Consider the following 18,764-nt stretch of genomic DNA (forward strand, 5'->3'; position numbering starts at 1 on the left):
CTGTAATGAATGCCTATTCTAAAACACTCTCAGACTCATGAGCAGGAATGCAAAGATATCTGATTTATTAAAGAATAGTATGCAGGATCACAAAGAAAGCCGAGAATGATAAAAGCGCGCCAAATGCAAAGTAAAAACCCTCGGTACAGATGAGATCCCTCCCCCCGTAGAATCTTCCCAATCCCAGGTGCTCCTAACGGCTTCTGATGGTCTGCGGGAAAAGTCCTTGAACAGAGCACATAACTGTCATGAGTAAGGATGGTGAGCAGGGGGCTCCCATCCAGACTGTTAAGTGCATGCGTAGCACTGAGGAATTGGGCAGCCATTCAAAGAGACACAGATCGGGACCGCCTTAACCCTTGGGTTTTATATGTCTGGGTTTTTCCCACGCTTCTTCAGTTTGTTAGGATTCCTGTTATGTACTAGCAATAAAGCATTAGAGACCAGTTCCTTGTCTCAGCGTGTTTCCTGGTTGTTAGGACAATAACCCAAACACATTCCATTGAAATGAACATAGATACAGAGCTTGGCACAAGGTTTCATAGCAGCTCCCTCCCAAACAGAAACACGCGTCAGCGCCATGGCATGTGAAACGTTACGATGTACAGTGCACATTGAAACAGTGAACATGACATTTCTACAGCTGAGAGTGGACTTGAGTGTGAGTTATTCCACTCCTAGTCTTTAATCACTGCACTACACTAACTCTACATAACTCTACCAGTAACTATATAAGCTTCCAGGAGAGGACCTATGGTGGGTTAGATGTCCCTGCAAGTGTCTCCGCAAGAGGGGACAGCACTGCAGTGAAGATCGGTGGCCAGGCAGCAAGCTCTGGCCAATGAAATTCTCTCTGGAGGAGATAAAAAGATTGCCCACTTGTGCTCTGGTTAGCTGCTCCTCGCGAGGAGACTGCAGGAATTGAGTTTCTTGTGGTCAATTGTGGGTTGAGCGGCTTGGGAACCGGGGGATCACCATTACGCTCAAAAATGTGCAGCCTTTATGGACACTTGACTTGCAAAAGCCTCACTTTCTTTAACACTTTAGGATATAATTAATTTACAACTTAAGAGAGATCTTCCGAACAGCAGGAAAGAATAAACAAACTCAGCGAGCCGACCTCTTTTTGAAATTAAGACGGGGGAAAAAAAAAGGATATTAAAGGATTTTGACTTAAAAGCAAAAAGCTTAAGATGATTGTGATTTAAGGAAGTTTTAAACGGATAAAAGGGACAGTAATTTTAGAAAGTTCTACCAGTAACTATATGGCAGTCATAGCTGGTATATACAGGAACACCAATATTTATTCTTTTTATCAGGACTATTAAATGCACAAAATTGTGGGCAAACTTTGTTGTGGGGTAACATATTACTTGATGCAGAGATCACATTTTTGGCATATTCTATTGTGAGTGGTATATAACTTGGGCACATGGGACTGGCCCTTCTTGTATACAACAACAAAGCATGATTCTTAAAGCCTAGGCTAAACTCTTGATTTCATTTGGGTGTCAAAAGTGGCTATGCACTTTTTTAGCTTTAGTCACTAAAGCTTTATCTTTGCATGTGCCGTTTAACTGTCTAGTTTTCCTTACTTCTTTATTGTTTTTATTCTTTATATCTCAAAAAAACTGTAGGTATAGAATTTTTAAATAGTAGTAGTAGTAGTAATACCCAACTGTGAATTTGTGATTTGTATATTTAAATGTTGTGAGGACACACCTTATTAGCAGGTTTATAGTATCATAAATACAATGTGCAAATTCTAAATTTATATATATGGATGACCCAAGTTTAATTTTATACCATGCAAATACATGTGCTATTAGAAAAAAGCAGCAGCAGTTTCTGATTTGGTCAATTTCAATAAATGAACACCAGGTTGTTAAAAAGCAAAAGCTAGTTAAGTTCTATCATGTGCAAGCATGCCAAAGGCTTAGCAGGCACCTATGTACAGCACATGAAAGGTGTAATAGTTTGTGACCAAGTGGAAGGCAATACCTCATCATCATACCCCTCTTCCTGTGACTCAACCATGTAAGACCCTATATCAGGAATTGTCACCTCTATAACTTTTTGGTTTGAAGCTGTTCCACTTGGGGCACTAAGAGAATTCTGTAGATTTAAAAAAAAAATGAGAAAAAAATAAATTTGATAACAGATTTAATAAATTATCAGATAAATTGCAACTGCAGTGAGAATATTATCAATCTTACTCTATTTTTATATGCATTCTTAATTTTAAATTATTTATTTTTTATAACAGAGACATGAATGTCTAAAATATTTTTTTAAAAAAAACCCACAAGCAAAAGGCCACACAAAGCTTTTGGAGAGAAGACTTACCAAAGAAGTAGTGGGAAGATTTCATACACGTGGATTTTCAAGGGCAGAGGTGGGTTAAGTTGGTTGGTTGTGGATTTTGGTCTTTTTTTTTTTAAGGGTTATGGGTTTATCCTACAGTTTTTGTGTTTCCTTCCTCAAAATGGCAAGAAACCATAAGACACCATAAAAATGGAGTTTGCGAATAACTTGCTTTTGGAACAGTATACCTAGCCAAAAGACTAAAGGAACTGGCATGACCTTGCTACAGATGCTGATGCACTTGAAGTCAAAGTCCTATATGTCTAACTGCTGAAACAGAAAAATGTAAAGTCCTTGGATTGATATTATTTTAAAATAGGTGAAAATGCCTAAATGACAATATAGCATTTCAGCTGAAATTTCCATTTAAAATTACTTCATATTACAATCAATCTGATACTTCAGAGGAAGTACTGAAAGAAATTATACTTATTTATAGTCAGGAACTATAAATAAGAACAGATAAAATTAACAATGAAATAAGAAGGAAATATGGATAGCATTTTTTAACCAGATTCAGTATCATAGGGAAAGCTCATATGTACTATCAAAAAAGAAATAATTAAATAGTTAAATGAAAATGAATGAAAATCAGCATGGAATTTTAGTTGGCCATATTAACTAATTTATTTTTATTCTTACTCTTATGGTGTTGATATTTTGTAAGACCCTCAGAGCCTCTGCAGATAGAGCTGTTTATAAAGTGAAGTAATAAATAACAGCAACCTGCTTAAATTACTTCTATACTTTATATGTCTCTAAACATTCATTATTCAACTTTCTAAAACATTTATAAATAATATATACTTACTGTGGCTCCCACAGAGATGCAAGCCTGACAAGTTACCTGAAGCAAGAATGCTTACACTATCCTTCTGAGAATCAGTGCTCCTATGCGAGTGTGTGTGTGTGTGTGTGTGTGTGTGTGTGTGTGTGAGAGAGAGAGAGAGAGAGAGAGAGAGAGAGAGAGAGAGAGAGAGAGAGATGGATAGCATAGTGTTTAGAGTGCCACCCTTTGACATGGGAGACTGAGGTTTGAATTCTGGCTGTTACCTACCTTACCAGTAGGGGTCCTTTGGCCCCTAAATGCTTCAGCTGCCTACCTCAGATATGAGAATGACACAAACTAAGAGAGTTGTGGCTGCTCAGACATTCCCCAGATTAACAAGGTCCATGCTAGAAAAAGGACAAGCTGAAGATAAGTGGGCTACTGGAACAAACCATGCAAGAATGAGACAAGAGAACTTGGAATTGATGGAATGCTACTATAACAGTAGACCTAATGAGAGGGGATATATGAAATGTATGAGGGAACTAAGGATGGACAGAAGACCTACATCCACAGTAACTGAGAAACAGCTAGTTACCCAACACTTCAACAAAGTGAAGAGGAAGCTGCTCTCACAACTTGAGATAGACCAACTATACATTACATCCTGGACTCAAGAAGGCATGGAAGAACAACTGGAGGTGCAGCCAACACCTGAAGTTGGAACGTCACTGCCACCCCCTCCATTAAAGAGCACAACAGCTGATGAGGCATAAATCATGGTTAAACTAGTTACAGTCAACTTCCAAGACTGATTACCAAGGCTTAGCAGAGAAGTACCATCAGATAGTATGCTAAAAGATGCCAATAGAGCTCTCACAACAATCCCTACTACCAGTATAACTCAAACCAATGAACTGGTATCCCGACAGTCGCTATAATCTTGGAGATGCTTAGCTATACGATCAAGAACAGCAGTATATTACCTCCCACCCACCCACCCGGAAAATGAGGGTGGAGGCTAAGATCAAGGCAACTCAGAAGTTAGTCAGCTGGTAGAACTACAGAAGGATGTGGAGATTAAGGATAAGACTCGGCTACTGAAAAAAATACAAGCGCATGACTCCACCTGAAGCCCTAGAGACAAAGACTCAGCACTGTCTACCAGGCTAAGGAGATACACTAGAGAAGCAGAGGCCAAAAAGATAAATGCCCTGTTCTCCAAAGAACCATCCAAGATGTACTCCCAGCTGCAGTGCAATAACAAAGTAATAGCAGAGCCACCAACAGCAAAAACTGAATGGTACTGAAAGAAAATATGGGAGAAAGAGAAGACACATAACACCAGCGCAAAGTGGCTGCAGGACCTGAGAGCAGACCGCAGCAATCTCCCAGAACGGGAACCAGTCACCATCACAGTAGGAGACATCCATCAGCAGGTCAAGAACATGAAGAGCTGGACAGCACCTGGCCTGGACATGATCCACAATTACTGGCTAAAGAAACTAACAGCAGTGCATGAATGCTTAGCGGTACATTCAAGGCTTGCACAGTGTTCTTAAGTTTGCATGATGTAATCGAACTAGTAATAGCTAATCTAAAACAGTAATTATTCAGAAGGTTGTACTATCGTTTCTAACAGTCAAGTAGGGAAGGAAACAACTCTGATGACAATATGCAGGGGGCAGAAAAGATGAATGGAAGCTCTGTTAGGGTCAGTGTACTAATAGAGCCAGTGGGACTTTAGAATGCAAGCAAAAATTAAAGAACACAAATATTAAGGATCTCACCATGTGCATAATAGTTTCAGGATTCTTATCTTCTTGTTCAGTAAATGCTTTTGTGATTGCTTGTATAGAGTCTTCTTTCAACTGTTTTGTGATATCAGCCGTTGAGGGTTGTTCCAAATACTCTGGTTCTTCTCCATGAATGATAAGAAACAAAAAAGGATAAATACAGTCTTTTTATTGTAAATATGTTAGTATGATATCTATTAGGGACTTGATTTAGCTATCAGCAAACAGATACATGCTTCCATGTTCTATTGGAAGTATTAGCTGCTATTGGGAGAAAGTAAATGTAAGGCAGTATACATTGAGATATCAAGACTAGTTGGAGCACTCTTGTTCAGGGCACTCATGGCATAGTAGGCTATGTTTGCTTTTATTGATTGATATTATTACTGATAATACTTATAGAAGTAATAAAAAAAGAATTATAACATTGCTTTCCTTACTGACCTTGGGCAGTTGAAGGTATAGGCACCCTGGGCATATGTGATGTTTTTTCTTGTTGGGCTTTCAGAGAAATCTGTGCATCCCATTCTTCTAATTCTTTTTCAAAACATTTATTATCTTCTTTAACAAAATCTCTTAAATCAGGAGGTAATGTATCCAACCCAACAATCATATGCCCAGTTTCCTTGTTGAATTCCTCTGTAACAGTATAAATGTACATATGCCATGAAGAATATCAAAATATCTTTATGAATTTCACCCACAGGAGACCGTTCAGACTTTTTAAGTAAAGGAGGGGACTAAAGTTTATCTAGGTTTTTTTTTTTAAAGGGTCTTATTTACCTTCCTCCCATCTATACCATGGTTTGTGATGTGTCATGAAAAGGGTGAAATGCCCTTCTTATTCATTACTACTAATACTTTGAAAAGTTTTGGGTGAACAAATTTCCACCTTTTCAGCAAGAACTTTAGCCCCCAGTGTGGACTCACTTATGCAGAACATTGGAAATAATCTGGTGTAGATTCTTAAGGTTATGTGGGTAACATAGTAAACTGTAGGGAAAGGGAGTGAAGAAAATGGAAGCAATACAATGAACAGTACATTTCTTCCCCTGCCTTCCCCTACAGTTCACTATGTATTGTACATGTACATATCTGTTTTATAGGGTTGAGTTTTCAATGAAAACAACTCACTGAATTACACCCTCTTTTACAAAGGCCTTTTTTTACAATCAAGCAGCACAAAAACTGAAACACAAAAGAGACAGGTATGTCCAAATTACACTATAGTTTTCTTGCCTCTCTAGGTCTCAAGAAATATTAAGAATTATAATGTGATTTGTTTAATAACATGACTATTGTAATGTATGAAACTATTCACATACAGAAACCAACATGTTGTACATTACCTTGTATCAAGAGTGGTTCTTTATCATTGATATACATTAAACAATAAGCACTTGCATTCCTGTAACCGCCAAATGAGTCACGCTCAAGCTCTTCCCAAGTAGATTTTGTCACAGAAATATCATTGTACTTCATCCACCTCTGTTGATAACTGTCATAAATATATGCCCAATAGTGTCCTGCATTAGCCTGGCCTTCATGAACTAACACCGCATGTAACCGATAAGGAACCTAAATCAAATAAAATCAAGATATGATGGAACAGCAACTCTGTCATAATTAATAAAAACACTAGCATGTTTTTATTTTCCTGCTTGTGCAAAGCTGTGCAACTGCATTCTGCCAAATTCAGTTATGGTTCTACTGCAGACTTTCCAGGTAAAGTTTGTTAGGCTCCCAGTGTAGAGACCACTGCTTATCCCCATGAACTTGTATACTAACAGATTATGAATGGCTGAAACAGACAAAATAAAATAGACATGAATGATGTCAATTAACTATGTCAGATAAAAACGTCTCATGCATTTTCTTTCTCTTACCAATGCCTGAAGTATTTCACAGATATGTTTAAACAAGGTATTAATATATACTTTCTTTCTGTTCCAGTTTGAATTTGCATAAGAATTTAGCAAACTGTCTATACACAATATGATTCTTAGACAATAGATGATCCATTCTGTACTTTTGTTGGTGACTGGATGCTTGTGCTTTCTTTATACATCAATTCAGCACTGTTTTATACATGCACATGTTCAAGTTCAAGCTAATTTGAACTTATATTAAAAGCACATATGGTGAACAAAAATGAACTACAACTAAACGAATTGAAACTATGAGAACCAGTCTTATTTTTTAATATTTCCTGAAAAATGGGACTGGAAAGTACATGAATAGGACTTGCTTGTGCTGGAGGTTCATATTGAAATCTCCAAAAATACAAGCATTTTACATTAAGAACATGCTGATAATAATATAAATGTGTATGTACTTATTTAGACTCTTTAATATGTACAAAATGCACAACTAATAAATTATCTGTCATATGAAGAGAGTACTTACTTGCAACATTGATTTGTCAGAGTACATTAGCTCAATTGTTCTCTGTATTCTAGCTATGCTTTCTTGCAAGTCTAAAGTAACAAGAGAAGAACTGTCATCTTCTAAAACAATTACTGTGAATAATCTAAAATTGAATTTCTATAAATAAATTGTAACATTACACTGACTTGTTCAATGTCAAATTAGTATGAAATATTATTTCATCACATCCATCCATCCATCAATTCATCCAATTTATATAGGTGCGACCCATTGACCCAGGCAACTCTGGGTAGCTATATAAATTTATTTAAATATATATTTAATTTATTCAAGTACCATTTTTCATTACATCATCTAAGTGTTGTTTCATTCTCAAAGTCTCCATATGCAATTTTACAAGATACATTACATTTTCTGGGAAATGGTAGGAATATTTCTCTTCAAAGTCCCCCTGTTATAAAAAGTTTCCCTCTTTGTCTTCCCTTGGATACATTTTTGATTAAGGCAAAACTGAATTGCTATAGAAACAGTCCAAGTTAAATGAAATAATTTATCTATTCATCGTCCTGCCCTATAAAGTGCTATTCTTCAACTATCACAATATTCATTAAAAATTAAACTGAAAAACATGATCAGTCCCTAACCTAGAATTTGACTAAACTAGTAAACACCGAAGTGTATGCTGTACTTGTAATATTACATATGCTCCTTTTTTCATTTAGAGGGAACATATGTATATAATGTCATATAAAGCACCACTGAGAATTAATAAGGATCTGTGGAGCTTAAACTCATCCACATTTCAAATGGTACCCGGGAGTAGTTATATTATCTTTCTCAACTTGACCCTAATCCAAAATCAGTGAGAAGTTAGAATCAATTGATAGTTTTTTTTCTCCCAGCTGAAAATTAAAGGATAAGAGCTTTTATAAGACTGAAAGAATACACACTTCAGCATTTCTACAGATTTCTGGTCAAGAACCCAGACTCCCAACTTGTACCTCTAGTATCATTTTCCACCTCTTTCCTCCAACGGTGTAAACAGCCCTCTAGTACTGAAAGCTCCTCTTCAGTTATGTGCCTTGGTGCTGGATGCATGGGCAGGTCTGGAGGAATCCGTGATTGTGTGAATGGCTTGTGTATAACTGATCGTTGTGCAGGTGATGTGCTTTGTGTTTCTGTAGAAGGCCCTTGCTGTTCTGCTGTGCTACATTTGATAAGAATATGAAAAATTCGATGTAAGTAAACAAAAATAATGTATATTTCCAAACACTCTATATATTTATAGAAAGTAGTTGCAGATCTATTTTTAGACTATACCATATTGACCGATAGGATTCAATCACCAATAAATATATTTAATGAATATTTGTATCAATTGTTCATATTTATATTTCAGTGAGTTCCAAACTGCAATGAAGTGTTAAGAATAGTTGCTATGATTTTTTTTAAAAAAAAACTATTAAAAAAATATGTTCCTTATAAAAGGAACCCTAGGGTGCCATCCCCATCCTTTTATTTTTCTCAAAATTTACTAATCCGGTTTTGGGAATCCTTTTGGTTCTGACTATAAAAATTATTAATTTTCACAAAATAAGGAAGTTAACATACACATTTATCATTTTTAATTGATTTGTGGAGCATCTGAAGTAGAAGACATTGCACATGTCCTGTTTAACTGCCAACTATATGCCCCAGCAAGGGCTCAGTACCTTCAGATATTAATTGATAGAACCACATACTGGGACTGTAACAAAAGACTATGTTACTTCCTCCAGGGCACAAATATATATGTGGTCAATAAAACTGTTAAGTTTATAGTTAGGGCTGTCCAACTGAGAATGCAATTTATAGAACACATTGGGGTAGCATGTAAAGGTGATGAATTCATTTCTACTCACATTGTTTCTGTATTTTATTACTCATTTATTATATCTTGCATTTTTATCTTACAATTTTATCTCTATTTTACCCTACTGTATTTTTTCATATTTTATCTTACCATAGTATATTTTCTCTTACTGTACTGCATTTTATCTGTTTTATAGTACCATATTTTATATTTTATATCTTATAGTGGCTGATGCCCAACTTCTTGATACGGTCGTTTGACTAATCAATAAAGTCATTCAATAAAATTATTTTTAATTGTGAACAGTTTTATTAAATGTTCAGTAATGTAATACCTCTTTTTTGCATTTAAATATATATATATTATTGCACTTTTCTGAGTATGATATTCTGTGTTACTCTAATCTACTGGTGGTACCAACTGCATAAGGCTGTATATCCCACAAAAAAGTTTTCAAGGATCTCTTTTAAAAATAGATAAGGAAATATCTATATTACTTAATCATTTAGTAGGCAACTAATTAACTGATTTCAGCAAATTTAACAAGAAATATTCAACAAATCTGAGGCAGTTTTACCTTGGCATTGCCTGTGTTGACAGAGTACCACTGGGAAGAGCACTAGTATTAAGATCCTCAATAGGAGACGTGCATACTGGCTTACTTGATGCAAACTCCAATGCATACTGTAGGACATCTACCAACGGGAATCGTTTAGGACCGGAACCATAGCTTAAATATCTGCCAAAATATACCAAATTTCCTCATTAAAAATGTTCTAAACACACACATTTTATAGGCAGCCCATATAGCTGTGATTTCTAAGAATGGGCAGTACAGACATACAACAGAACACAAACAAGATAGATGCTTTTCAGCCAAGTAAAGTCTTTGAGATAAGCAGCTGTCATTTAGTTCTTTCTGGATTATTTTGATGCCAAAAAGCATCAATTAAAATTGGCCTGAACTCATAAGAAACAATACACACAAATAACTTTAATTTTTTAAAAAAAATCTGTAAGCTAACTTCCATTAATATATCAACTAACTTTCATTCAGTGATAAAATACGTTTTGCATGTCATCTCCAAGCAATGCTGGACTAAACTAATATCATATGGCAAACCACAGCTAGTCTGTACTTGCAAAATACTGAACAGTCTTTTAAGTGAACATGTCCATGAAGTCACCAGGAATCAAGTTCAATTCATAGGATTTTTCCCCTTTTTGCTGGTTTACTGAGTTGTGACTCTTTTTCCTGAGGGAAAATGCAGGTTTGGGGATTGGAAGAGCTTGGCAAATGCAAATACAGTAATAGTGCATTTCCTTTTCCTTTTCCTATAATAATGTTCTTCATGCAAGAGTTAAAAACCAGCAATTTTTAAGCAATACACAGGGACACAGGGACATCCAGCATAGAGGGGATGTCCCTGTTTTTGTCCCTGTAGCTGTTTTTTTATTGGGTGTGTGCCTAGCATAAGAGATACAGCAAAATAGAGTATAATGTAGAAAATTATCATGTCTTGCATTTTATACTGGAAGAATATTCTAGGGACTTTTTGGTGCTCTGAGGTTGTTTGTTTGCATGCAGACATTTCTTTTCCAACTAGGTAACTTCATCAGTGAAATGATGATGTTACCTAGCTGAGTAATGAAACATCTGCAAGCAAACAACCAAGCTCAGAGAGCACCAAGGACTCCACCATTCAACCCTGAGCTACAGATATTCTCTTCTACTGGGGAATGTTCTATGTTACCTTTCTAATCGCTGCTGCAATACTGTGAGGTATTCTTTCAGTCTCTTGATTTCATCTCGTTTTATTCGTGTTGTTTCTCTGTTTTTGTGCATATACCTTTTAAAACAAAAACAATTATGATTCATCTGCAGTACGGTTTCGAAATGTGAGCTCTCAATACTTCTATAACTATTGATACTAATTAATTCTAGAATTCTGTGCTTAATTGAAATAGGTGAAGAAGTTCAAGTCTGTTCTTTGCTTTCCAAAAATGACAATATTATATTTTCAACTGGTCAAATAATTTATAGATACATGGATCAATAAGCGGCCATCACATGCTCAAAACTGAAGTATATCTTGAAGCATAAGGCAACTCTTTCTGAACAGTGTTCTAAAGGTATGGCAAAGAGGTGGCAAAACTAGTAGAAAAAAATCATGTTTATTTATTGTTTCACCAATATCCACACTAAAGCTTTTATTTTCAGTCTTATCTCCAATACATTTGCTCTTCTGAAATACACTATTATTGATCTGAAATAATTATGAATATTAAATTTTTAATGTTTTCAATTTTTGATTTACATTTTTTACAAAATTTTATAAAATGTTTGTAAGATTTTTTAAGATTTACATTTTTTTAAAAAAAAATACAGTTCTGCTGTACAACAGTGCATGCATATTTACAACAGTGATATAAACTGTGCTTAAACTACAGTTAGAAGCCATAGCAGAGACTGGATGAACAAAAGCTGTAATTGTCGTGAAAGTAAAGGAGGGCATTAACTGGAGTTCAATTATACTTTCTCCACAAAGGCAAGCCCCCCAAAGTTCTGCTGTGCTGCTTCATCATGGCTCGGGTGGTGGCAATATTCCTGGAAGGGATGAGTGAAGAATGTTGTGAGTATATGCCAAGAGTATATATTCCCAGCAGGGTCACCCAAGATCTGAAGGTCATACCAGCTGCCCAGCTAAAGCAAGCAGACACCTACTGCATATTAGGCAGCAGTGATACAGGAAGATGCTGGAGGCTGATGATCACTTTAGTGATAATGGCAAAGGCATAAATTCATACTGCACAGGAGAAGGCAATGGTAAACCACTCCTGTATTTCTACCAAGAAAAGCACATGGATAGAAAATATAGAATGAGTGACAATATAATGCCAGATAATGGGCTTCTCAGGTCAGATGGTAATCAACATGCTGCTGAGGAAGGGCTGAAAACTTTCAGAATACTAATGGTGTTTACGATGTGGCTAGATCAAAATCTTCAGGAATTTGCCAAAGAGAAAATTACTGTAGGAACGTGGAATGTAAGAAGCATGAACATGGGAAAATGTAACACAGTGAAAGATGAAATGAAACAACTACAAATTGACATATTAGGTATCAGCAAAATGAAATGGACTAGATTGGACACTTCAGTCAGAAGATCACATTATTTATTACTTAGGGCATGAAAAAACAAAGAAGGAACAGTGTTGCTTTTACAGTTAGGAAGGGTATAGCAAGAATAGTACTGTACTTGACTACAATGCAATCAATGACCGAATAATATTGATTGGACTTAGTGGACAACCCTTTAATATGATGATCATTCAAGTTTATGCTTCAACTACTGATGCAGAAGAAGAAGAGGTTGAGCAGTCTTATGATCAAGTTCAATTTGAAATCAAGAGAACATGCAAGCAAAATGTGCTGGTTGTGACTGGAGACTGGAATGCCGAAGTTGGAAATGTTAAAGAGGAAAATGTAGTTGGACTGTAGGGCTTAGGAAACTGAAATGAAGCAGGAGAACAAGTTATCAATTTCTCCCACTCCAATAATTTCTTCATAGCTAATATTATCTTCAAACAACCAAAAAATGCCTCTATACATGGACATCACCAGATGGCATATACAGAAAACAAATTGACTATATTATTGCTAAAAAAGAGGCAGAGAAGCTCAGTTATAGGATCAAAGACATGGCCAGGTGCTGATTATGGAACAGATCACAAACTGCTCATGTGCAAGTTGCAAATTAAGCTAAAGAAAAAAAAAAAAAGAAGAAAGCCAGTCAGTTTCCACAATATGATCTTGAACATATACCCACCATTGTCAGGGAGAACATCAGGAATTGCTTCAGAGACCTGAACCTCATTGATAAACAACCAAAGGAATTACGGAATGAACTTAAAGAAGTCAGTAAGGATGAATATGAAAAGAGACTGCTAAGAATGAAGAAAGAGAAGAAAGCAAACTGGATGTCAGAACAAACCGTGGAAATTGCCAAGAAGAGAAGAGAAGCCGAAGCCAAGAAAGGAGAAAAATCTCAGAAAGGAACTTAATAAAGAGTTTCAAAGAGCTGTTAGAAAAGACAAGAAGCAGTATTACAACATGTACAAAGACAATGAAGATGGAAACAGACATGGAAAAAAAGGAAAGTCTCTCAAAAGGTCTCTAAACTCAGAAAGATGTTCCAACCTCAAATTGGTATATGAAAGAATGCCAATGGACAGATAGTAACCTATTTAAAGGAGATCAAACTAAGATGGAAGGAGTATACTGAAACACTGTACAGTAGAGATGGCAACATCCAAGACACTTTAGAAGATATTCCCTATTTGCAAGAACCTCTAGTACTAGATGAAGTTAAATTATCACTCTGCTCATTACCAAGTTGAAAGGCTACAGGAACTGATGTAATACCCATTGAAATATGGCAAGCGACAGAAGAAAAATCAAACAAGGTTCTAACTAAGCTATATCAGCAAATCTAGAGAATGACACAATGGCAACTGATTGGAAAAGGTCAATCTACATTCCAATACCAAAAAAAAAAAGAAGAAGAGACTTAATGAAGTGTGCGAACCATTATACAATATCTTTATTTCACATGCTAGCAAAATGCTGCTTAGGATCATCCAACGCAGATTAGAGCCCTACATGGAAAAAGCGATGCCAGACGTTCAAGCACTAAAATTCACTTTTTTATAAGAGTGAATGGGAATGAATGAAAAACAATGCAAAATATATTTTGGCACAACACTATATTAAAATGTAGCAACTAAAAAAGCTGATGAGCAGATTATTATTCTCTGAGTATTACATCCCAGATTATATTATCCTACTATCAAGTTCTATAAAGTCCTGTACCTGTCCAGGTATAAAACCGGAGGGAATTCTAATTTGTTGTGTATCTTTTCTGGCCTTCCCAAAGCTTGATTGAATTCAAATCTTGAGAGCTCAAAGGTCAAGACAGGAGGTAGCTCAGTAAACCAGTGCTGGGAGAAATAACAGGAAAAAATGAATTTTAATCACATTGAATTAAAAAAAAAATAACACCTTAGACATAAACATATGTATAGATCAGTGCAATCCAGTCTTCCCAAGTTGGTGCCTTCAGATGTGTTGAACTACAACTGTCATCCTTAGGCAATACTATTCTATGTCACATTTAAAAAAAAAAAGTGGAGGAAATCGTATTTGCTTGCAAATAATGCTTCTATTGTTAATGAGATCCAGGTCTTAATCTAAATGCCAGTCAACTATATAATGTTATTCAGGAAGTTCATACAAAGTACTATGTTGAAACTGCAATTATATTAAAAATAGCACTATTGGCATAAGTTGTTTTACCTTCCACAACTTTCTGAAACCAAAATCTATTTTTAGGTTTCCTTCTAATAAATTTTCAAGTTAAATATTATTACAATCACTTTACAAACATAGTGGTACTATCAGTAACCAGATTAATATTCTTATTTAATCAAATTGGTTTCATTAAAAAAAGACTGCACCTTGTGTGTACTAATAATTGATGGTTCTAGAGCAATCTATTTTTATATAATGACCAACAAATCATTTATTTATTCACTCCCTAGTGACAGCTCTGTGAATTGATACTATGCAATCTGACTTGTGTTCAAAGTTAAAAATGTATTAAAGCGCTAAAATAACATGTTAAAATCGGAAAAGGCACTCCATACTTTTTCTTTGTTTTAGACATATATTTAATCTAATTTACTGACCTTGGAACATTATATCAAAATGTGTCAGATGCATAAAATTTCAATTTTGCAGTGTCTGCTTTTCTAGAAAATGAACAGATCTGTTCTCTTTATTCCAACTCACTAGGCTGAATTTTGGATGGTGTAATTGCACTGAGAAACTCTTTAGTAAAGGTGTTGTCCTAGAACCTTAGAGAAGACCAGGACAAAAAAAATGGGAAAAATGTTAACTACAAAGAAAGCCCAATAGTTGTGGAGAGATCTTTAGACACATTTGAGAAACTGCTATTCAAAAAGAAACTCACTATCAAATGTATGCACATATTTCCTCTAAGTAGCTAAGGCAGAATGGAAAGGTGGCCCCTAAAAGATGTTTAAACTGTTATTAAAAAGTGAACATTTTCACTTGTCCTAGTTGAAAGATCCAAAAAACTGGTTTTGGATATTACAGGTATGAGGCATTTCCATATCTGTTCAGACATGAAATTTTTCCTCATGGTACGGCTGCCAATTTGTTAAGACAAATATCTATATTTTTAAGGTTCTGACATTATATTCCATATATTACAAAAGTGCACATAATGGTCACTCATATACAGACAAGGACATGAAACCATCATCTTCCAAAGGAAATGCTTGAAAAACGTTATAAATTCCAACCAAACAGACCTGGATCTATGTTTTCATACAATTGTTAAATGTGACAGTAAAGAGTGGGGAGTCTTCTGAAGTCCAGTATTATTCATATTATTAATGCATTCCTACCTGAGCAACCTGGTTTTTTATCTTGGTTCTAGTAACAAACCTGTCCTGAAGATGACACTTTAAGACACTCTATCTACATAAACAGTGAAGAACAAGAAAACATTCTGACTTATTGGGTACATTTAAAACTTGAAAATTTGCATTACTCAGAATGATATAATAAATTACATGAATTCCTAGAATATCTCTATGTACATTTTGCTCAACTCTCAGATTTGGTCTCCTTTTTTACTGTTCTTGGTCTATGTAGTTGAAAGTAAAATATGGCACCTCACTATATTTTTTTATAAATTTCCATGAGGTTATTATTGCCCCAACACAATTTTCAATATTTCTGCATAAATATGACCTAAAACATTATCTGTTTTCCACACAAGTCCTAAAATTAGATAAAGAGAACTCAGTTAAACAAATGAGTTAAACACTCATTATTTGTTCATTTATTTGAGGAAAATGATCCAAAGCTACATATTTGTACATATTTTCCTCAATAAATAAATGAACAAGTATAATGTTTGTGTGTGGAGAACAGATCATAGGTCATATTTAAGGAGAAATATTGAAAATTCAAAAAGGTTCACAAACTTTTAAGCACCACTGTAAATATATAGACATGGAAATTCACTGCAATGAAGACTGTGGGGAATACCCCACATTAATGTATTGAAGGCTGGCTTGCTTGTTTAATATCTTTTTGTGTGAACCTTGTGTAATTGCCCATCAACACTTAATTAATCTGAAAGACAGAACACTCAAAATAGGATGATATAATTAATTTTTATCAATTCATTCTGCTGAAATTAACAAAAAAAAAGCTTTAAGGAAGCTAAAGGGCAGACAATTCTTACAAGCTTAATACAATCTCTTACCATTTTGTTCTTCTTGAGAATATTATTTTGCCCACTTCATAATAGCTTTAAGAAAGACTATGCATAAACATTTCAAGCAAAAAAACCCCAATACTTCATTTTTTATTTATGTTAAAAATAATATTTTAAAAAAAACCTAAGTTTCTTAATTTGGTTTTTGTTTTTGTTTTTTGCTGCTGTGCAGAACAAACGTGGAACAATGATAGGGTGTATTCAGATATAGGTCAAATGAAACCATACCACATTCATGCTTTAAATATGCTGTGTACAAGGAATTAGGTCTAATGAATGACAGAACCTGAACAAGGTCAACCCTGGACTAGGTAAGATTGCTTATCTAAATGGCTTGAACTAAATATTATTTAAATGATCTGAAAAACTTCCTCTGAAGAGCAATGGACTGAATCAAACATTGTTATATAAAGTATTTTCTGGGCTTTTCTCTCAAGTCAGCTGAGACTTACATACAACCAAAATTCATGGTACGCTTTAAGGAACAATAAATCACAAAGATACCACACATTGTGAGAAGCTACTTCAAATCTGAAAAAGTAGTGTATTTGTGGTTCCTCATAATTACAACAATTAAATGTATCTTGGCCCATTTGTTTACGAAGTACGGAACTTTTAAAACTACTGAAATTTATAAAACTAAAAAAAATACAAATAATGTTAAGAATTTCTTAAATACTTTAATTTTTATGTAACTGTTGTGAGACATAATATATAGACAACTATGTTATAATGGAGCAATCTGATATGGAAAAACACAGATACAAAAGTGAGATTTAATGTAGATTTGTTAACTTAGACAGTAACTTTGTTACTAGCTTTTATTAACATTACTATGTATTGGTACAATGAATATATGTTAATTTACACTATCATATTGCTTTATGAATAGATTATTTGTGTTTTATTTCTAATTTGGAAATAAAATATGAAAATAATATAGAATTATTTCAGCTTTATTTTCTAATTTTTAATATTAAGAGATTTGCTGGATAAATGCCATAATAAAACTGATTATTCTTAAAAAGGTTTCTGAAGCTCTGGATGAACACAAGAATAAGGTGGTTTGGGGAACTAAGCAGAGAACATTTTGAGTGGACTAATTTATTACTTGGTTACTGATAAGGGAGTCACAATGCAAGCAAATCCCATTAACAAAAACAGAATTAAAAAAACTGGTTTAACAATCCACCAAGGTAATACCAGTTTTAATTAATAGAACCAGTGATGTAATGAACAGACAATGAGAATCCAAACAAATAGCAACCAATGAAAATTGGGAGTGACATAAGAAGCAAAGTGGCCAGAATATGAAATATGACAAATGCTGATCTAGAAAAATGGGGAGCTTCTTATATGTCAGGGACCAAGCTGCTGAATTCCTTATAACATTAGGCCTTTAGTCTCTGTTCCAAAATGTCAGGTCATTCTATTCTTTGATTTTCCTTAGCTGATAAAATATTCTTCCTCTTTAGAATGCCTCACCTTTCTTAACTTTCTCTGCACTTTTCTCTAAATTTAAAAGCCATCTAGGAGTTTTCAATCACCACTACAGTGGAAATACAGTATTTTCCTTTATGCTTAAATATTTATGTTTAAGTATGCTTATAAGAGCAAGTTGGATGTAGGGGTTAAAGGCATCCGGCTAGAAACCAGAAGACTGTGAGTTCCAGTCCTGCCTTATGAATAAAACCAGCTGGGTAACTTTGGGCCAGTCACCCTATCTCAGCCCTAGGAAGAAAGCAATGGCAAACTACCTGTTGCCCAGAAAACTGCATGGACGTCTCTAGGCAATTGCCAAACATAACTTGAAGGCACCAAAAAAAAAAAAAATGCTCACAGTGGGAATAGGAAGAATAAAATTTATCTATCCATCCATCCATCCATCCATCCATCAAATTTCTCTGCCACCCATCTCGTACACGACTCTGGGCGGCTTTAATTTTAAATATTTAAATATTGTATGCTGTATATAAATTAATCTAACTTTGCCACTGATTATGTTTTGACTAGTTTGATTTTTGATTTACCATTTATTTGAATTTAATTTGAATTAATTTGAATCAAGTAATTTGAATTTAATCATTAAAATTATACAACTTTCATCTGATTTTTTTAATATTACAATTTATTTATGAATTGTATGAATGGTTTTATATCATGATTTCAGTGTTTTTCTCTAATGTCATCAGTATGCTTGTCGTTCAGATACTGTTTTTATT

The 18,764-nt window shown here is 34.7% G+C and overlaps 1 protein-coding gene across 5 annotated transcripts in view; it reads right to left on the minus strand.

Annotated features, from left to right (window-relative positions):
- USP25 (ubiquitin specific peptidase 25) overlaps positions 1 to 18,764 on the minus strand; it is a 78,508-nt gene that overhangs the window by 18,066 nt on the left and 41,678 nt on the right. For 2 of the 5 annotated variants that reach the window (XM_063305476.1, XM_063305477.1), the window contains exons 11-19: positions 14,043 to 14,170; positions 10,924 to 11,019; positions 9,747 to 9,908; positions 8,319 to 8,524; positions 7,336 to 7,406; positions 6,279 to 6,507; positions 5,374 to 5,568; positions 4,924 to 5,054; positions 2,002 to 2,115 (exon numbers count right to left, since the gene is read on the minus strand). In XM_063305476.1, coding sequence (XP_063161546.1) covers positions 2,002 to 2,115; positions 4,924 to 5,054; positions 5,374 to 5,568; positions 6,279 to 6,507; positions 7,336 to 7,406; positions 8,319 to 8,524; positions 9,747 to 9,908; positions 10,924 to 11,019; positions 14,043 to 14,170 — 1,332 coding nt within the window. The remainder of the gene's footprint in view (positions 1 to 2,001; positions 2,116 to 4,923; positions 5,055 to 5,373; positions 5,569 to 6,278; positions 6,508 to 7,335; positions 7,407 to 8,318; positions 8,525 to 9,746; positions 9,909 to 10,923; positions 11,020 to 14,042; positions 14,171 to 18,764) is intronic. The other 3 variants (XM_063305479.1, XM_063305480.1, XM_063305481.1) reach the window with 3 other exon arrangements.

Source organism: Candoia aspera, chromosome 5 (assembly GCF_035149785.1).
Source record: "Candoia aspera isolate rCanAsp1 chromosome 5, rCanAsp1.hap2, whole genome shotgun sequence".
NCBI lineage: Eukaryota > Metazoa > Chordata > Lepidosauria > Squamata > Boidae > Candoia > Candoia aspera.